Below are 14,091 nucleotides of genomic sequence, written 5' to 3' on the forward strand. Positions count from 1 at the left end.
ACTGGGGTTACTGTCAGGGCCAGCACCGGGCCTGGCTGGCATCTCAGCGTTAGTAGGTCGGGCAGCTAAAGTAGGGCACCGCCAGCACCCCGAGGGCACCCACGTCAGCAGCCGTAACTGAGAGCGCGGGGAGGGAGCGTCCGTTGCAGGCCACAGGGGTTGGGGGGTGGGGGGGAGCCTGTGTGGGTCAAGGGAGCGTCTCAGCTCTCGAGGGGAAGGAGGGGTGGTAAGGGCCTGGGGATAGACGGAGGGGTACATCCCACACAACATACACAAAGTATCACACAGACAACACAACACACAGACCCAATAACCCCCTACACACAACAGCACAGAGACAAAACACCATGAATAAACACACAAAAGCACCAAACACCAGGCACACTCATGCAAAACAGTACTGACAAATAGACAACACAAAGGCACAACAAAACACACACACACAAAACAACACACTGTATGCAAAATACAGACGCGCGCACACCCCACAAACAAAATAACACACACTGCAAACAACACACGTGCTCATGAAAAAAATACATGCTGACACACAAAATAATTCAAACACACACACAGCACAGACAAAAACAATGCACATGAAACACATTCGTGTGAAATAACCCATGCAGATGCACGCACACACACACATGCATGTAGTGCACACAACGTAACACACAACCCCCCCCCATGACACACAGACAAAGCAACAACAGAGCGCCACACAGACACACAGCACCCATACCCCCTCTGCAGCTCTCGGAGGAGGTGGATATGCTGGGGGTCAGAGACAGCCCTGGGGAACCCCCCCCCCCACAACAGGGACATCGTGCGCTGAATCCTGCTCACTCTGGGAGGTCAGCTGGGGAGGGGGGGAACCCCAATCCCACTGGACTGAGTCTAGGGGAGAGGGCCAGGCCAGGGCCCAATCTAGCTTCCCAGCCCAGCCCTACACACATAAGAACTTGGGGGGGGGAGGGGGACACCCAAGGGGTCCAGGAGATAAGTGCTCCCCTCCCAGAGCTGGGGATAGAACCCAGGAGTCCTGCTCCTAGACGCCCCCCCAGAGAACACAGCTCTGAGCTGTCTGTCCCCCCACATTGCCCCTGCCCGGTAAGAGCCGAGTTCCCCCCGCCACCCTCCGAGTCAGGGCAGGATAATCCCCGATTAACATGGGCAGGAAGAAAGCGCCAGCGAAAGTAGGTCATGAGCTGTCCCCCACCCCCCCCAGCGGCTGGGCTCCCGCTTGGCACCACCAGTGCCCGTCCCGTTGCCATGGCAGTTCCCTTCGCCTCCTAGCCGCCGGGAGGGAGGTTTCATGGTGGGGGGCTCAGCGGTGGGGGACGGAGAGACTGCGGGGGGGGCAGGATCAGTGGTGGGAGGAGGGAGCCCAAGCCATGCTACAGGGCTGGGACTGTCAGGTTGGGGTGCAGGGGGCGTGATGCTGCGGTGGGAGATGGGGCACTGGGGTCCCATGGGAGGCTATGGGGGGATTGTGATTCTGGGGTGCAGACACTGTATGACACTGGGGGGGGGGAGTTAGGGCCCCGTGGGATGCTATAGGGGGCAGGGGGCCCCTGTGACGCTGCAGGGTGGGGAGTGGTGGCACTCAGGTGCTCCTGGCCTCCCCCAGCTGCTGGGACCAGGGCTGCCCAGAGGATTCAGGGGGTCTGGGTCGAAGCAATTTTGGGGGCCCCTTCCATTTAAAAAAAAGTTGCAATACTATAGAATATGATATTCTTATGGGGGCCCCTGTGGGGCCCGGGGCAAATTGCCCCACTTGCCCCCACCCCCACCCCAGCATCCCTGGCTGGGACTGTTGGTTCTGAGCTCCCTAGCCATTGGTGGGACAGGGGCTGCCATATTGGGGGTGGGGGGTGGAGGGTCAGACGTGCGGGGGAGGGGGAATTGGGCTCACTGGACCCCACTCCCCTCCATGAGCCGGGCTGGAACCCAGGAGTCCTGACTCCCACCCCTGCCTCCCTCCTCTAACTACTAGACTCCACTGCCCTTCCAGATCTGGGGCTAGAGCCCGGGAATCCTGACCCCGCTCTGTTTGACCTTGACTCCTGGGCTCAGAGGGGGATGGGGGAGTCCCTCAGCACCGGGGTGGGAGCAGAGCTGCCACATCTGCGCTGGGGCTGAAGAGGGGAATGTGCCCCCAACCTGCTGCCCCACAGATATTGTATGAGAGGACAGGGGAGACTAGTGGTTAGAGTGTGTGTGTGTTGCGGGGGATGACAGGCTGGGAGTCAGGACTCCTGGTATCTAGTCCAGCCTCTGGGGAGGGAGTGGGGGATAGATTGGGGGCCCCTGCCCTGAGGCTCAGGGGAGGCAATGGGGCTGGACACCTGCCCCAGAGCCAGACATGGGCCACACGAGTGCCCAGTCCTGGCCCCTCTGCCCCATGGCAGGTTTGTCCTGGGGCGGGCGGAGCCCCCAGCCCGGAGCAGGGCGGGGGAGAGGAGAGGCTGTGGGGTTTGTGCCAGAAGGTGCCACAGAGCTCACCAGCCACCCCAGAGCAGCGCCCACCCTGATCTGCAAAGGGGCACAAGGTCTGGGGCAGCCCCACAGTAGAGCTTGTTGGGGGGGGGTCCCACTGGTGCCAGGAGGCTGGGCTGGGAAGCCTCTTGGGGCCCTCTCGGTGCGGGGAGGGGGGGTTCTCAGATAGGGAGTTTGGGGCAGCAAGGGGGGGGGCTCAGTTGGGGGGGATTTGGGAGATTGAGGGGGTGACAGATGGAGTTGGGGAGCCTACAGCTGGATCCAGACGATCACACCTCTGGCCTCAAACGGGCCGAACCAGACCCCTGACCTGGCCCCACTATGCCCATCTGGCCCCAGCCCACCCCCGCTCCAGCCTGTCTCCTGCTCGGACCGACCCAAAGGCGCGAACCCCGTGACTCGGGTGCCTGTGTGTCATGGCTGAACCAGAACCCCCAGGCCAGGCCGGGCCGGGCCGGGCGGCGGATCAGAACCCCGCGGCCGCTGCCCCATGGGCGGGTGGGGGGTGACTCCGCCATGACACCTTTGGCCCATTCCTGCAGCCTGGCCCGTGTGAGCCCAGCCTCACGTGAACGCAGCTGGTCACACCAGCCTGTACACAACAGGCAACGCCCGGCCCCAGAGGCGGCTGGATCGGGGCCAGGCCTGGTGTGGGGCTGGGGCAGAACCAGGAGTCAACAGGGCATGAGATCCAGGTGGCACGTGGTGGCTGGGGGAGAGGGTCTGATCTGGGGGGGGGAAGGGGGTACTCAGAACTGGCCCCTGCCCCCCTGATCCTGTAGTAGTAATTAATGCCGTCTATGGGGGTGTGCGGGGGGGGGGGGTCCCGCGATTTCACCCAGACAGGATGATGGGTTCCCCCACCCGGTCACCATCCAATGCCCGTGACACCCTCCACCGGCCGAGTGCATGGAGGAGCCGACTGCCCTGGGTGGGTGGGAATGAAGCACCTGAAAAGCGAGAGGCCCACGTTGGGGGGGGGTGGAATTATGGGGGGGTCTCAAGTGGGGTATGGCTGTAGGTGCTGGGGCACCAGGCCTCAGCCTGGGCACTGACCCCCCCCATTCAGGGTTATGGGGGGGGCATGGGGGAGGCAGGCGGATCCCTGTCCAGTCACTGCAGCAGCTGGTGGGGGGGGGCAGCATGTTTGGGCTGCCCCCGCCCCGATCATGCAGTGAGGAGGGTTGTGGGGGCCACGAGCCCCCCCCGATGCTGCAACAGATACGGGGGGGGAATCGACCCCAGATAATGCGACGGGGGAAGGGCTGACTATATAGACACGGCCGTCCTGGTCCCCCCCCCCCCCAATGACACACCACACTGGGGGTTATGTGCTGTACAGTATTTATTATTACATGAGCACACGGTTGCTTTAGGACCCACGCGAGGGCCGGACAGTGTCCCCCCCCCCCCCACCTGTGGGGTCCTCTCGTATACATGGGGGCTGTGGAGTAGGAGGGGGGGTGGGAATCCCCCCTCATAGCCAGTGTGATCAGGGGTTATAGCACCTTTCTTGGGGGGGGGGAGATAATGGATTATTTCCCCCCCCCCAAACCATCCCCCTCCTTGGTTATCACTTGATCAGCCTGGGGAGGTACTTTTGCTGGGGGGGGTCTGTTTCCTCCCCCCTCCCTCCCCCCTCTCATTCTCCTGTCTGACCCACAGGCTGGCGAGAGGCCTGGGGACACCCCCCCTCGGCCCCCCCAAGGCCTGGGTGGGAGGGAGTTGTCTCCCACTGGGAAAGGCGACCCTGCTGGTCCCTCTGCAGAAAGGGTGGGGGGGGGGGGTTGCACAGGCCATGGGGGAACATGTGTGTGTGAGCAGGGTGCCCACTGCATGCAGGGTCCATTAAGGCTTGGTTGGTGGGGAATTCTTGGGGGGGGGGGGAGACAGAGATGGCCCCCCGTGGGCTGTGTCGGGCCCCCCCCCCCAGTAGCTCAATTTGCTCTCAGGGCAGCACCGGGTATTTGCATAGCGAGAACCGTGCCCATGGGGGATGCCCCCACCAGGGCACATGAAGGGGGGATTGGGGCAGCATCAGCACTGGGGGGGCGGAGGGCACTGCCATGGCCCTGCTGTGATGACATCATCACACAGACAGGGCTGGTCTGATGACATCACAAACACCCAGGAGGTGGGGTGGGGGGTGGAGCTTGATGCAATCACCACAGTGCGCTAGGCACCTCGATGACATCACACAAGCAGCCATGGCTTGATGACATCATCATGCCAGCACAGGGGGTGGGGGGGGAGAGCTTCCCAGGCCGGGCCCTTGCAGCACCACTGGCTGCCTGTTGATGACATCACCGCCCATCTGATGATGCGACAGCTGCTGCTCAGTGACATCAGCAAGGCAGGCCCCAGAGTGGGTCTGGCCAGCTAGTTGCCATGGCGATGTATAACCAGGGAGTGGCCAGGGGGGCACTGAAATTCCCCCCCCCCAATCCCTGGAAGGATCCAAAGCTCCCCCCCCCCCAGGGAACCTGGGGACACTTTAACCCTTCCCTGACAGGGCCATGGCAAGGAACTGGGGCGCAGGGGGGAAATCACAGTATTAACCCTTCAGTGGACGTGGTATTCTTGCGCGTATAGATTATATAGAGAGAGAGCTGTATAGATACTTTACACAGGACATGCCATTCACTGGGGGGGGGCCTTACAATGGGGCGCCGCCTCCACTCCCCCCCTCTCCATGGAGCTTAGAAACCAGGCCGGGTGGGGGGGTTCCTCCTGCCTCGGTGCCCCTCACCCCACTGATGGAAGCAGCTGTGACCAGCGGGGGGGGGGCTTTGCGTAACCCCATGCCGCCCTCTGCACAAAACCAGACAAGGTTCCTTTTGGGGGGACGGCAGAGGGGATCCCGACCGTGTCTCCCAAAACTCAGGGGCGTCCCTGTTTCCCTGCGGCACGTACACTTCGGGGGGGCACCCTGCCCCCCGCCCCTGTTCTCAGTGCCCCGCTGCATTTTTCTCCACAACGGCAGGGGGTGGGACTTGGGGGGCAGGGCCCCTCCCAGCTGGCAGGATCACTCCCAGCGTCTTCGCCTCTGCCAGGCCCTTCCTGGGGGGGGCCAGCCCATTTTTGGCACCCTGAGGACAGGGGCCTTTGGGGGAGGAGGGCTTGGTTCGGGGCCCCAGGGTGGTGTGCTCCTCCACCACCTCCAAGATCAGCTTCTCCCTGAGGGAGCCGGCCTGGTTCTGGGGGCACTTGGGGGGCTGTCGGCCCTGGCCCCCCTCGGCGTTCCTCTCCCACAGCCCCTGCCCACTGGCGCTCTCCTGGGGCTCCACCACCAGGGGCACCGGCCCGCGTGGTGCCCCCTCCGCCTCGCCCCGCCTGCCCTGCTCATACTCCTGCACCGGGCTCAAGGCTTTGGCCGGGGGCCGGGCGGGAGCGGCAAAGGCTTCTTCGGTCTGAACCCCCTGGTGTCTCCTGACGCCCCCCGCCGGGTCGCGGGGACTGCCGGCCGCCTCGGCGCAGGCCGGCCCTTCCTTGGCGCTCGTCTGGCCCCCGCCGGCCGGGCCCGGCGCCTCCCCGGCTCCGAAGCTGAGGGCCGACTCCTGCCGGCCCAGCCGCCGGGCGGCCACCTGCCTGCCGGCCCCATCGCCGGCCCCCGGGCTCTCGCCGTCCGACTCGGCCAGGCTCTGCAGCCCGGCCTCGGGATGGAAGTCCTTGCGGTACTCGGCGTGGGTCACCTCCAGGCTATGTTTGCGCACGGCCCCCTTCTTCTCCGAGCCCAGGGGGGAGCCCAGCTTCTCGGCCGACTGCACCCGCTTGAGCAGGGGCGAGCGGGGCGGCTCGGCGCTTTTGGGCCGGGGCCGGCCCACGGGCGGGGAGGAGTGCAGCTTGGCGGGGAAGCTCTGGGTGGTGTGGGAGCTGCCCACCGTGTGGCCGGGCAGCGGGGGCGGCGAGGACTGGGTGGGCGAGGGGGTGTGGGCCAGGGGCGAGAGCGGGATGTTGCCGGCCGACTTGCAGCGGGCCGAGCGGTACTGGCGGTGCAGCTTGGGCGACAGGCCGTGCAGGGTGCTGGGCCGGATGTGGTGGGAGGAAGTGGCCGGGGAGTTGGGGGTGCTGGATGCTGGGGAGCTGCTCTGGGACGAGGCACCTGCAGAGAGAGGAGACCGGGAGGGGGATGAGATCCCGGAGGGGGGTGGCTCGGAGCCCTGGAGACCAGGGCCTCTGAACGCCCCGAGGGGGGCAGTCCGGGGGAGGACCCATCACACAATCCCCCTCCCACAGCCTGATCCCCCCCTACATCCTGGGGGGGCAGTCCTGGAGGAGCTCCCCCATGGCATACGGGCTGTGTTTCAGCCTGCTCTGGATCAGCAGAAGTAGAGAGAGCTCTCCCTGCCCCCCTCATTGCTGGATGGACAGACACGTGGGATGGGGCTGCCCCCTCCCCGATGGAAGGATGGACAGATGAGTGGGATGGGGCATCCCCCCCCCCCGATGGATGGACAGACAGACGTGTGGGGTGGGGCTGCCCCCCAGTGGATGGATGGATGGATGGGCGGACAGACAAGTGGCAATGGGGCGGCCCCCTGATGGATGGTTGGACAGACAAGTGGGATGGGGCAGCCCCCCCCGATGGATGGACGGACAGATGAGTGGGATGGTTCCCGCCCCCGATGGATGGACAGACAGACGAGTGGGATGGTTCCCCGCCCCCCGATGGATGGACGGACAGGTGAGTGGGATGGGGCAGCCCCCCCGATGGATGGACGGACAGACGAGTGGGATGGGGCAGCCCCCCCGATGGATGGATGGACAGACGAGTGGGATGGTTCCCCCCCCCGATGGATGGATGGACAGACAGACGAGTGGGATGGTTCCCGCCCCCGATGGATGGACAGACAGACGAGTGGGATGGGCCCCCCCCGATGGATGGACGGACAGACGAGTGGGATGGTTCCCCGCCCCCCGATGGATGGACGGACAGGTGAGTGGGATGGGGCAGCCCCCCCGATGGATGGACGGACAGACGAGTGGGATGGGCCCCCCCCCGATGGATGGACGGACAGACCGAAGTGTGGGTTGGGGCCCCCCCCTTTGGATGGACGGACAGACGAGTGGGATGGTTCCCCCCCCGATGGATGGACGGACAGACGAGTGGGATGGTTCCCCCCCCCGATGGATGGACGGACAGACGAGTGGGGTGGTTTCCCCCCCCCGATGGATGGACGGACAGACGAGTGGGGTGGTCCCCCCCCCCGATGGATGGATGGACAGACGAGTGGGATGGTTCCCCCCCCCCGATGGATGGACGGACAGACGAGTGGGATGGTTCCCCCCCCCGATGGATGGACGGACAGGTGAGTGGGATGGGGCGGCCCCCCAGTGGATGGATGGACAGACGAGTGGGATGGGGCGGCCCCCCCAGTTCTCTTGGAGCACTCAGCTCACCCCATATCTCTGGTCGCTGGCGCTTTGGGCCTGGATCCCCCTCGCCCTCCTGCCCCCCTGCCCACGGGCACTGGCTGACATGGGGGCACAGTGCCGGGGCAGGGGCGATGCCCCCCGACAGACCCAGGTGTGGAGGGGCTTGAACGGGACTGGGGCGCCACCTGGTGGAGGGAGCAGCCCCTGCAGCCCAAGGACATCCCAGAGGTTCCGCCACCCCTAAGTCCAGCCCCACACCTGCTCCCCCCGCCCCCGGCAGTGGGGCACAACCTGACTCACAGACGCAGGAAGGTGGCTCTGAAGCCCCCCAGCACCAGGCCTTTTGGCATGAGGGGCAGGGATGAGGAGGTAACAGAGACCCCCCCCATGTCTCTGTCCCCCCCACTCCCGCCTGGTGATCCCTTGCGGTGCCCTCCCGCTGTGCCCCCAGCCCCCACCTGCTGTGCCCCCTCAGCCATGCTCCCTGCTCACCTCATAGTGCCCGACCTCCAGCCACCCCAGGGTGTCCCCTGCCCCCCCAGTGGTGCCCCCTGCCCCCACACCCTCTGCCCCCCGGCACCCCCGTGGTGCCCCGCGCCCGGTACCGAGGTAGGCAGAGTCGGGGGTGGTGCGCAGGCTCTGGGTGGGCGAGCGGGCGCTCAGGCTGTGGGTGGGTGAGCCGGGCAGGCTGTCGCTGGAGGAGAGCGAGCGGCTGAGCGAGGAGAGCGAGCGGCTGGTGTGGAGCAGGTTGGCTTGTTTGGTGATCTTCCGGAAGAGCGAGCTGCGCTTCTTGCTGCGGGGGGGAGGGTCAGTGCTGGGGAATCCCCTCATGTCCCCACCCGGCACTCCTTCCTGCCCCACCGCCCCAGCACCCTTCGCCCCCCACCCTGGCACCCACATCCAGCACCCCTTCCTGTTCCCCACCCTGGCACCCCTCCTGTCCCCCTCACCCTGGCACCCCTCCTGTCCCCCTTCCCGGCACCTTCCTTCCCCAGCCCTGCCATCCCTCCTGTACCCCCTCCCAGCACCCCTTCCTGCCCCACCGCCCCAGCACCCCTCGCCCCCCACCCGGGCACCCACATCCAGCACCCCTGCCTGGGCCCCACCCTGGCCCCCCTCCGGGCCCCCTCACCCTGGCACCCCTCCTGTCCCCCCCCTTCCCGGCACCCCTTCCTTCCCCGGCCCTGGCACCTCCTGTCCCCACCCGGCACCCTTCCTTCCCCAGCCCTGGCACCCCTCCTGTCCCCCTCCCGGCACCTTCCTTCCCCAGCCCTGGCACCCCTCCTGTCCCCCTCCCGGCACCCCTTCCTTCCCCTGCCTCAGCACCTCTCCTGTCCCCCTCCCGGCACCTTCCTTCCCCAGCCCTTGGCACCTCCTGTCCCCACCCCGGCACCTTCCTTCCCGGCCCTGGCACCCTCCTGTCCCCCCACCCCGGCACCTTCCTTCCCCAGCCCTGGCACCCCTCCTGTCCCCCAGCCCAGCCCCCCCTTCCCCAGCCCTGCCATCCCTCCTTTCCCCCACCCTGCACCCCTCCTGCCCCACCTCACGCCCCCGTTCCCCTCCCGCTCTTCCCCCCCACCTCTCCTGCCCCTCCTTGCTGACGCTCCTCTTGTTCCTCCGCGCCATCTTGGATTTGTAGCTGCTCTTGCGGGCCGGCCCGACGCGGATGGACGTGTTTTCGAAGGGTGTTGTGGTCACCATCACCTTGTTCCCGCTCTGCCATGAGAGACAGGCCACATGGGGGGGGGGGCAAGAAACACCCCTCCATCCCCATCAGCCAAGGCCTGCCACTGGCCCGGGGCTGTGTGGGTGGCTCCATGTGCCACGGTGGGGCAGGGCCTTGGCATCACCCCCTGTCCCAGCATGCACTGCTCCCTGGTGAGGTGTGAGGCCCCTGTCCCAGCATGCACTGCTCCCTGGTGAGGTGTGAGGCCCCTGTCCCAGCATGCACTGCTCCCTGGTGAGGTGTGAGGCCCCTGTCCCAGCATGCAATGCTCCCTGGTGAGGTGCGAGGCCCCTTTCCCAGCATGCACTGCTCCCCAGACCCCTTCTCCCAACATGCACCGCTCCCTGACACTTACCTTCAGGATGAGCTCTACCACCTCCGTGTGCACCAGCCCGTGCACGGGCTCCCCGTTGACGTGGGTGATGAGGTCGCCGGCGCAGAGACCCGCCTCGTGGGCTGGGCCCCCGTCCTCCACGTGCTGCCGGGCAGGAGGCAGGTGTCAGGGCTGGCCCATGCTGCTTACCCACAATGCAACGCCCCTCCCAGAATGCAACGCTCCACCCAGCGCTGTAGCGCCTTTACCCACAATGCACCTCCCCCGCCCAATGATGGTGTGAGGACGGTACCCAGAATGCACTGCTCCCAGCCTTTCCCAGCATGCACTGCACCCTCAGGTAGGTGTGAGGTCCCTTACCCAGCATGCCCTGCCCCCAAGTGGGCACAAGACCCTCTCCCAGTATATCCTGCTCCCCTGTGTGGTGCAAGATCCCTTCCCAGCATGCACTACCCCAGGGATTTCCCAGCATGCACTGCCACCGGGGGCACAAGGCCCCCCCAATGCCCAGTCTGCATGCCCCCCATGGGGCGCGGGGCCCCTCACCCGGCCTGCACTGCCCCCCATGGGGAACGGGGCCCCCCGCCCGGCCAGCTCTGCCCCCACATCGGGCGCGGGGCCCCCCGCCCGGCCCGCTCTGCCCCCCATGGGGAACGGGGCCCCTCGCCCGGCCCGCTCTGCCCCCCATGGGGAACGGGGCCCCCCGCCCGGCCCGCTCTGCCCCCACATGGGGTGCGGGGCCCCTCGCCCGGCCGGGCCGTACCCAGACGATGTGGTGCACGCTGTAGATGTCGCTGTCGCCCATGTAGACGCGGATGGCGCGCAGCGTGAAGCCGTACTTCTTGCCGGAGCGCTGGATGGTGATGGGCGAGCGCAGGGCGGTGACGGCGGGCGAGTAGTCGCGGCTCGGGGAGGAGTCCCGCGAGGACGGGTTCGAGGAGAGGGAGCGGGGCGACATGGGGCTGGCCAGGGGGGAGCTGCTGTGCTGCTCCACTGCAGAGAGACGGGGGCATATGAGACCAGCACAGCCCCCCCCCAGGGAGAACCCAGGAGTCCTGAGCCCCAGCCTCCCTGCTCTAACCAATAGACCCCACTCCCCTCCAAGAGCCGGGGAGAGAACCCAGGAGTCCTGCTCTCCAGGGCGCAGTACCTGTGGGGATCACGACAGGCAGCTCAGTGGGGTTAGGAGGTATCAGTGGGGAGGTACCTGTGGGGATCGTGACGGACAGGCGGGGGGGTCGGGGGGTACCTGTGGGGATCATGACGGACAGGCGGGGGTCGGGGGTACCTGTGGGGATCGTGACGGACAGGCGGGGTCGGGGGTACCTGTGGGGATCATGACGGACACGCGAGGGGGGCAGGGGGGTACCTGTGGGGATCATGATGGACAGGTGGGAGGGTCTGGGGGGTACCTGTGGGGGTCGTGACGGACAGGCAGGGGGTCCGGGGGGTACCTGTGGGGATCGTGACGGACAGGCGGGGGGCGGGGGGTACCTGTGGGGATCATGACGGACAGGGCGGTGGCCGAGGCAGATTTGATGACCTTGGCCCCCACCCGGGCGCTGCGCCTCTCGCCCGCCGACTCCCCGCACAGCTGCTGGTGCCGGGCGCGCCGCAGCACCAGGTCGCTGGTGGCTTTGGGGGCCTGGGGGTCCGCGTCCTTCGGGGCCTGGGCATCGCCCCCCTTCACTCTATCGCCTGGGGGGAGAGACAGAGCAACGGGGGGGGCACGTGAGGGTCTCAGCCTCCTGCCTGGCACCCCTGCGCCCCTCCACCCCGCACAATGGTGGCACCATTACCCAGCATTCACTGCTCCCGCCGCAGAGATTTCAGGGCCCTTTCCCAGAATGCATCTCTCTCTGCCCCCCCCCATTATGTACCCACAATACACTGCCCCCCGCAAGCTTTCCAGCCTGTTACCCAGAATGCACCTCCCCATGCTCGGCCTAGTGGGGCAATTACCAGGGGGAGGGGAAGTTCCCGGGGGGGGGAGGGTGCCACATTTAACACTCTGCCTGGCTCCCCTCCCTCCTTGCCGGGAGCCCCGGGTCCTACCCACCAGCCTCGGCGTTCTTGGGGGTAGCGGGGTCCCCGGCTGCTCCCGCGCTCCCCTCCTTTCCCTCGGCCTGGGGGGCAGCTGTGGGGCCCCCGTTCTCCCTGGCGGGGCCCCTGGCCCGGGGCTCGTCGTCGTCCTCCAGCGGCGCAGTGAAGCGGCTGGTGTCCATGAGCGCCGAGAAGCGGCGCCGGGCGCCCAGCGGGGGGCTCGACTCGCTCTCCGGGTAGGTGTATTCCGAGGCCGAGAGGCGCTTCCTGCGGCACAGACACAGGGCAGGCGGGTGAGGCCCCAAGGACCTCCCGGAGCCGGGAGAGAACCCAGGAGTCCTGGCTCCCAGCTCCCCCTGCTCTAACCACTAGACATCACTGCCCTCCCGGAGCCAGAAGAGAACCCAGGAGTCCTGGCTCCCAGCTCCCCCCTGCTCTAACCACTAGACCCCACTGCCCTCCCAGAGCCGGGAGAGAACCCAGGAGTCCTGGCTCCCAGTTCCCCTGCTCTAACCACTGGACACCACTGCCCTCCCAGAGCCGGGAGAGAACCCAGGAGTCCTGACTCCCAGCCCCGCCCCGCTCGAACCACTAGACCCCACTCCCCTCCCAGAGCCAGCCTCTGCCAGACAGTCTCCTGGACTGGCCCAGCAGGGGGCGCTGCAGGCTGGGATGAACTGGGGTTTCTGGGGGAGCCTGCCCAGCCCCCACCTGCCCCCCTTCACACCTCCTGGGAGCCCCCCCCAGTCACCTCTCTGGGGAGCCCCCCACAGCTCCAGGGAGCCCCCCAGTCACCACTCAGGGAGCCCCCCCCACAGCTCTGGGGACCCCCCAGTCACCCCTCGGGGAGCTCCCCCAGCTCTGGGAACCCCCAGTCACCCCTCGGGGAGCCCCCCACTCACAGCTCTGGGGAGCCCCCAGTCACCCCTCAGGGAGCCCCCCCCACAGTTCCAGGAGCCCCCCAGTCACCCCTCAGGAGCCCCCCCAGCTCTGGGAACCCCCCAGTCACCCCTCGGGGAGTCCCCCCCACAGCTCTGGGGACCCCCCAGTCACCCCTCAGGAGCCCCCCCAGCTCTGGGAACCCCCAGTCACCCCTCAGGAGCCCCCCCAGCTCTGGGAACCCCCCAGTCACCCCTCAGGAGCCCCCCCAGCTCTGGGAACCCCCCAGTCACTCCTCGGGGAGCCCCCCCCTCACAGCTCTGGGGACCCCCCCAGTCACCCCTCGGGAGCCCCCACTCACAGCGTTTGGAGACCCCAGTCACGTCCTTGTGCTTGTTGCTCTGGTCCCGCTTGGTGACGCCTGGGCCCTTGGGCTCGTGCTGGGAGAGGTGCTCCATGCTGCTGTACACCTGGGGACCCCAGTCACCGCCAGCCCACAGCTCTGGGGACCCCCAGTCACCCCTCGGGAGCCCCCAGCTCTGGAACCCACCCCAGTCCCGCGGGGTCCTCACACGCCCCCAGCCCCACGGATCACACGCCCAGCCCCACTCACAGCTGCCCCAGCCCCAGCTCGCACTCGCCCCAGCCCCACGGCTCCCACGCCCCAGCCCCTCGTCACTGCCCAGCCCCACGGCTCACACGCCTGGGCCCTTGGGCTCACACGCCCCAGCCCCACAGCTCGCACACCCCCAGCCCCACGGCTCAGGCGCCCCAGCCCACGGCTGCACGCGCCCCAGCCCCGCGGCTCACACGCGCCGAGCCCTACGGCTCACACGCGCCCCCAGCCCCACGGCTCGCACGCGCCCCCAGCCCCACGGCTCACACGTGCCCCCAGCCCCACGGCTCACACGCGCCCCCAGCCCCACGGCTTGCAAACGCGCCCCCAGCCCCATGAATTGCACTCGCCCCAGCCCCACGGCTCGCACACACCCCCAGCCCTACGGCTCGCACGCGCCCCCAGCCCCACGGCTCGCACACACCCCCAGCCCCACGGCTCACACGCGCCCCCAGCCCCACGGATCACACGCGCCCCCAGCCCCACGGCTCACACGCGCCCCCAGCCCCATGAATCGCACTCGCCCCAGCCCCACGGCTCACACACACCCCCAGCCCCGTGCCTCACACGCGCCCCCAGCCCCACGGCTTGCAAACGCGCCCCCAGCCCCACAGATCG

General features: G+C 67.4%; 1 protein-coding gene across 1 annotated transcript in view; it reads right to left on the minus strand.

The window, feature by feature from the left end:
• Window positions 1–4,405: 4,405 nt before the first annotated feature.
• MAST1 (microtubule associated serine/threonine kinase 1) overlaps window positions 4,406–14,091 on the minus strand; it is a 48,584-nt gene continuing 38,898 nt past the window's right edge. The window contains exons 21-29 of the mRNA XM_039514706.1: window positions 13,215–13,327; window positions 12,704–12,751; window positions 11,995–12,245; window positions 11,430–11,633; window positions 10,699–10,928; window positions 9,957–10,079; window positions 9,455–9,591; window positions 8,481–8,668; window positions 4,406–6,601 (exon numbers count right to left, since the gene is read on the minus strand). Coding sequence (XP_039370640.1) covers window positions 5,448–6,601; window positions 8,481–8,668; window positions 9,455–9,591; window positions 9,957–10,079; window positions 10,699–10,928; window positions 11,430–11,633; window positions 11,995–12,245; window positions 12,704–12,751; window positions 13,215–13,327 — 2,448 coding nt within the window. The 3' untranslated portion in view covers window positions 4,406–5,447. The remainder of the gene's footprint in view (window positions 6,602–8,480; window positions 8,669–9,454; window positions 9,592–9,956; window positions 10,080–10,698; window positions 10,929–11,429; window positions 11,634–11,994; window positions 12,246–12,703; window positions 12,752–13,214; window positions 13,328–14,091) is intronic.

The sequence above is a fragment of the Mauremys reevesii genome, linkage group 25 (assembly GCF_016161935.1).
Source record: "Mauremys reevesii isolate NIE-2019 linkage group 25, ASM1616193v1, whole genome shotgun sequence".
NCBI classification, from domain to species: Eukaryota; Metazoa; Chordata; order Testudines; family Geoemydidae; genus Mauremys; species Mauremys reevesii.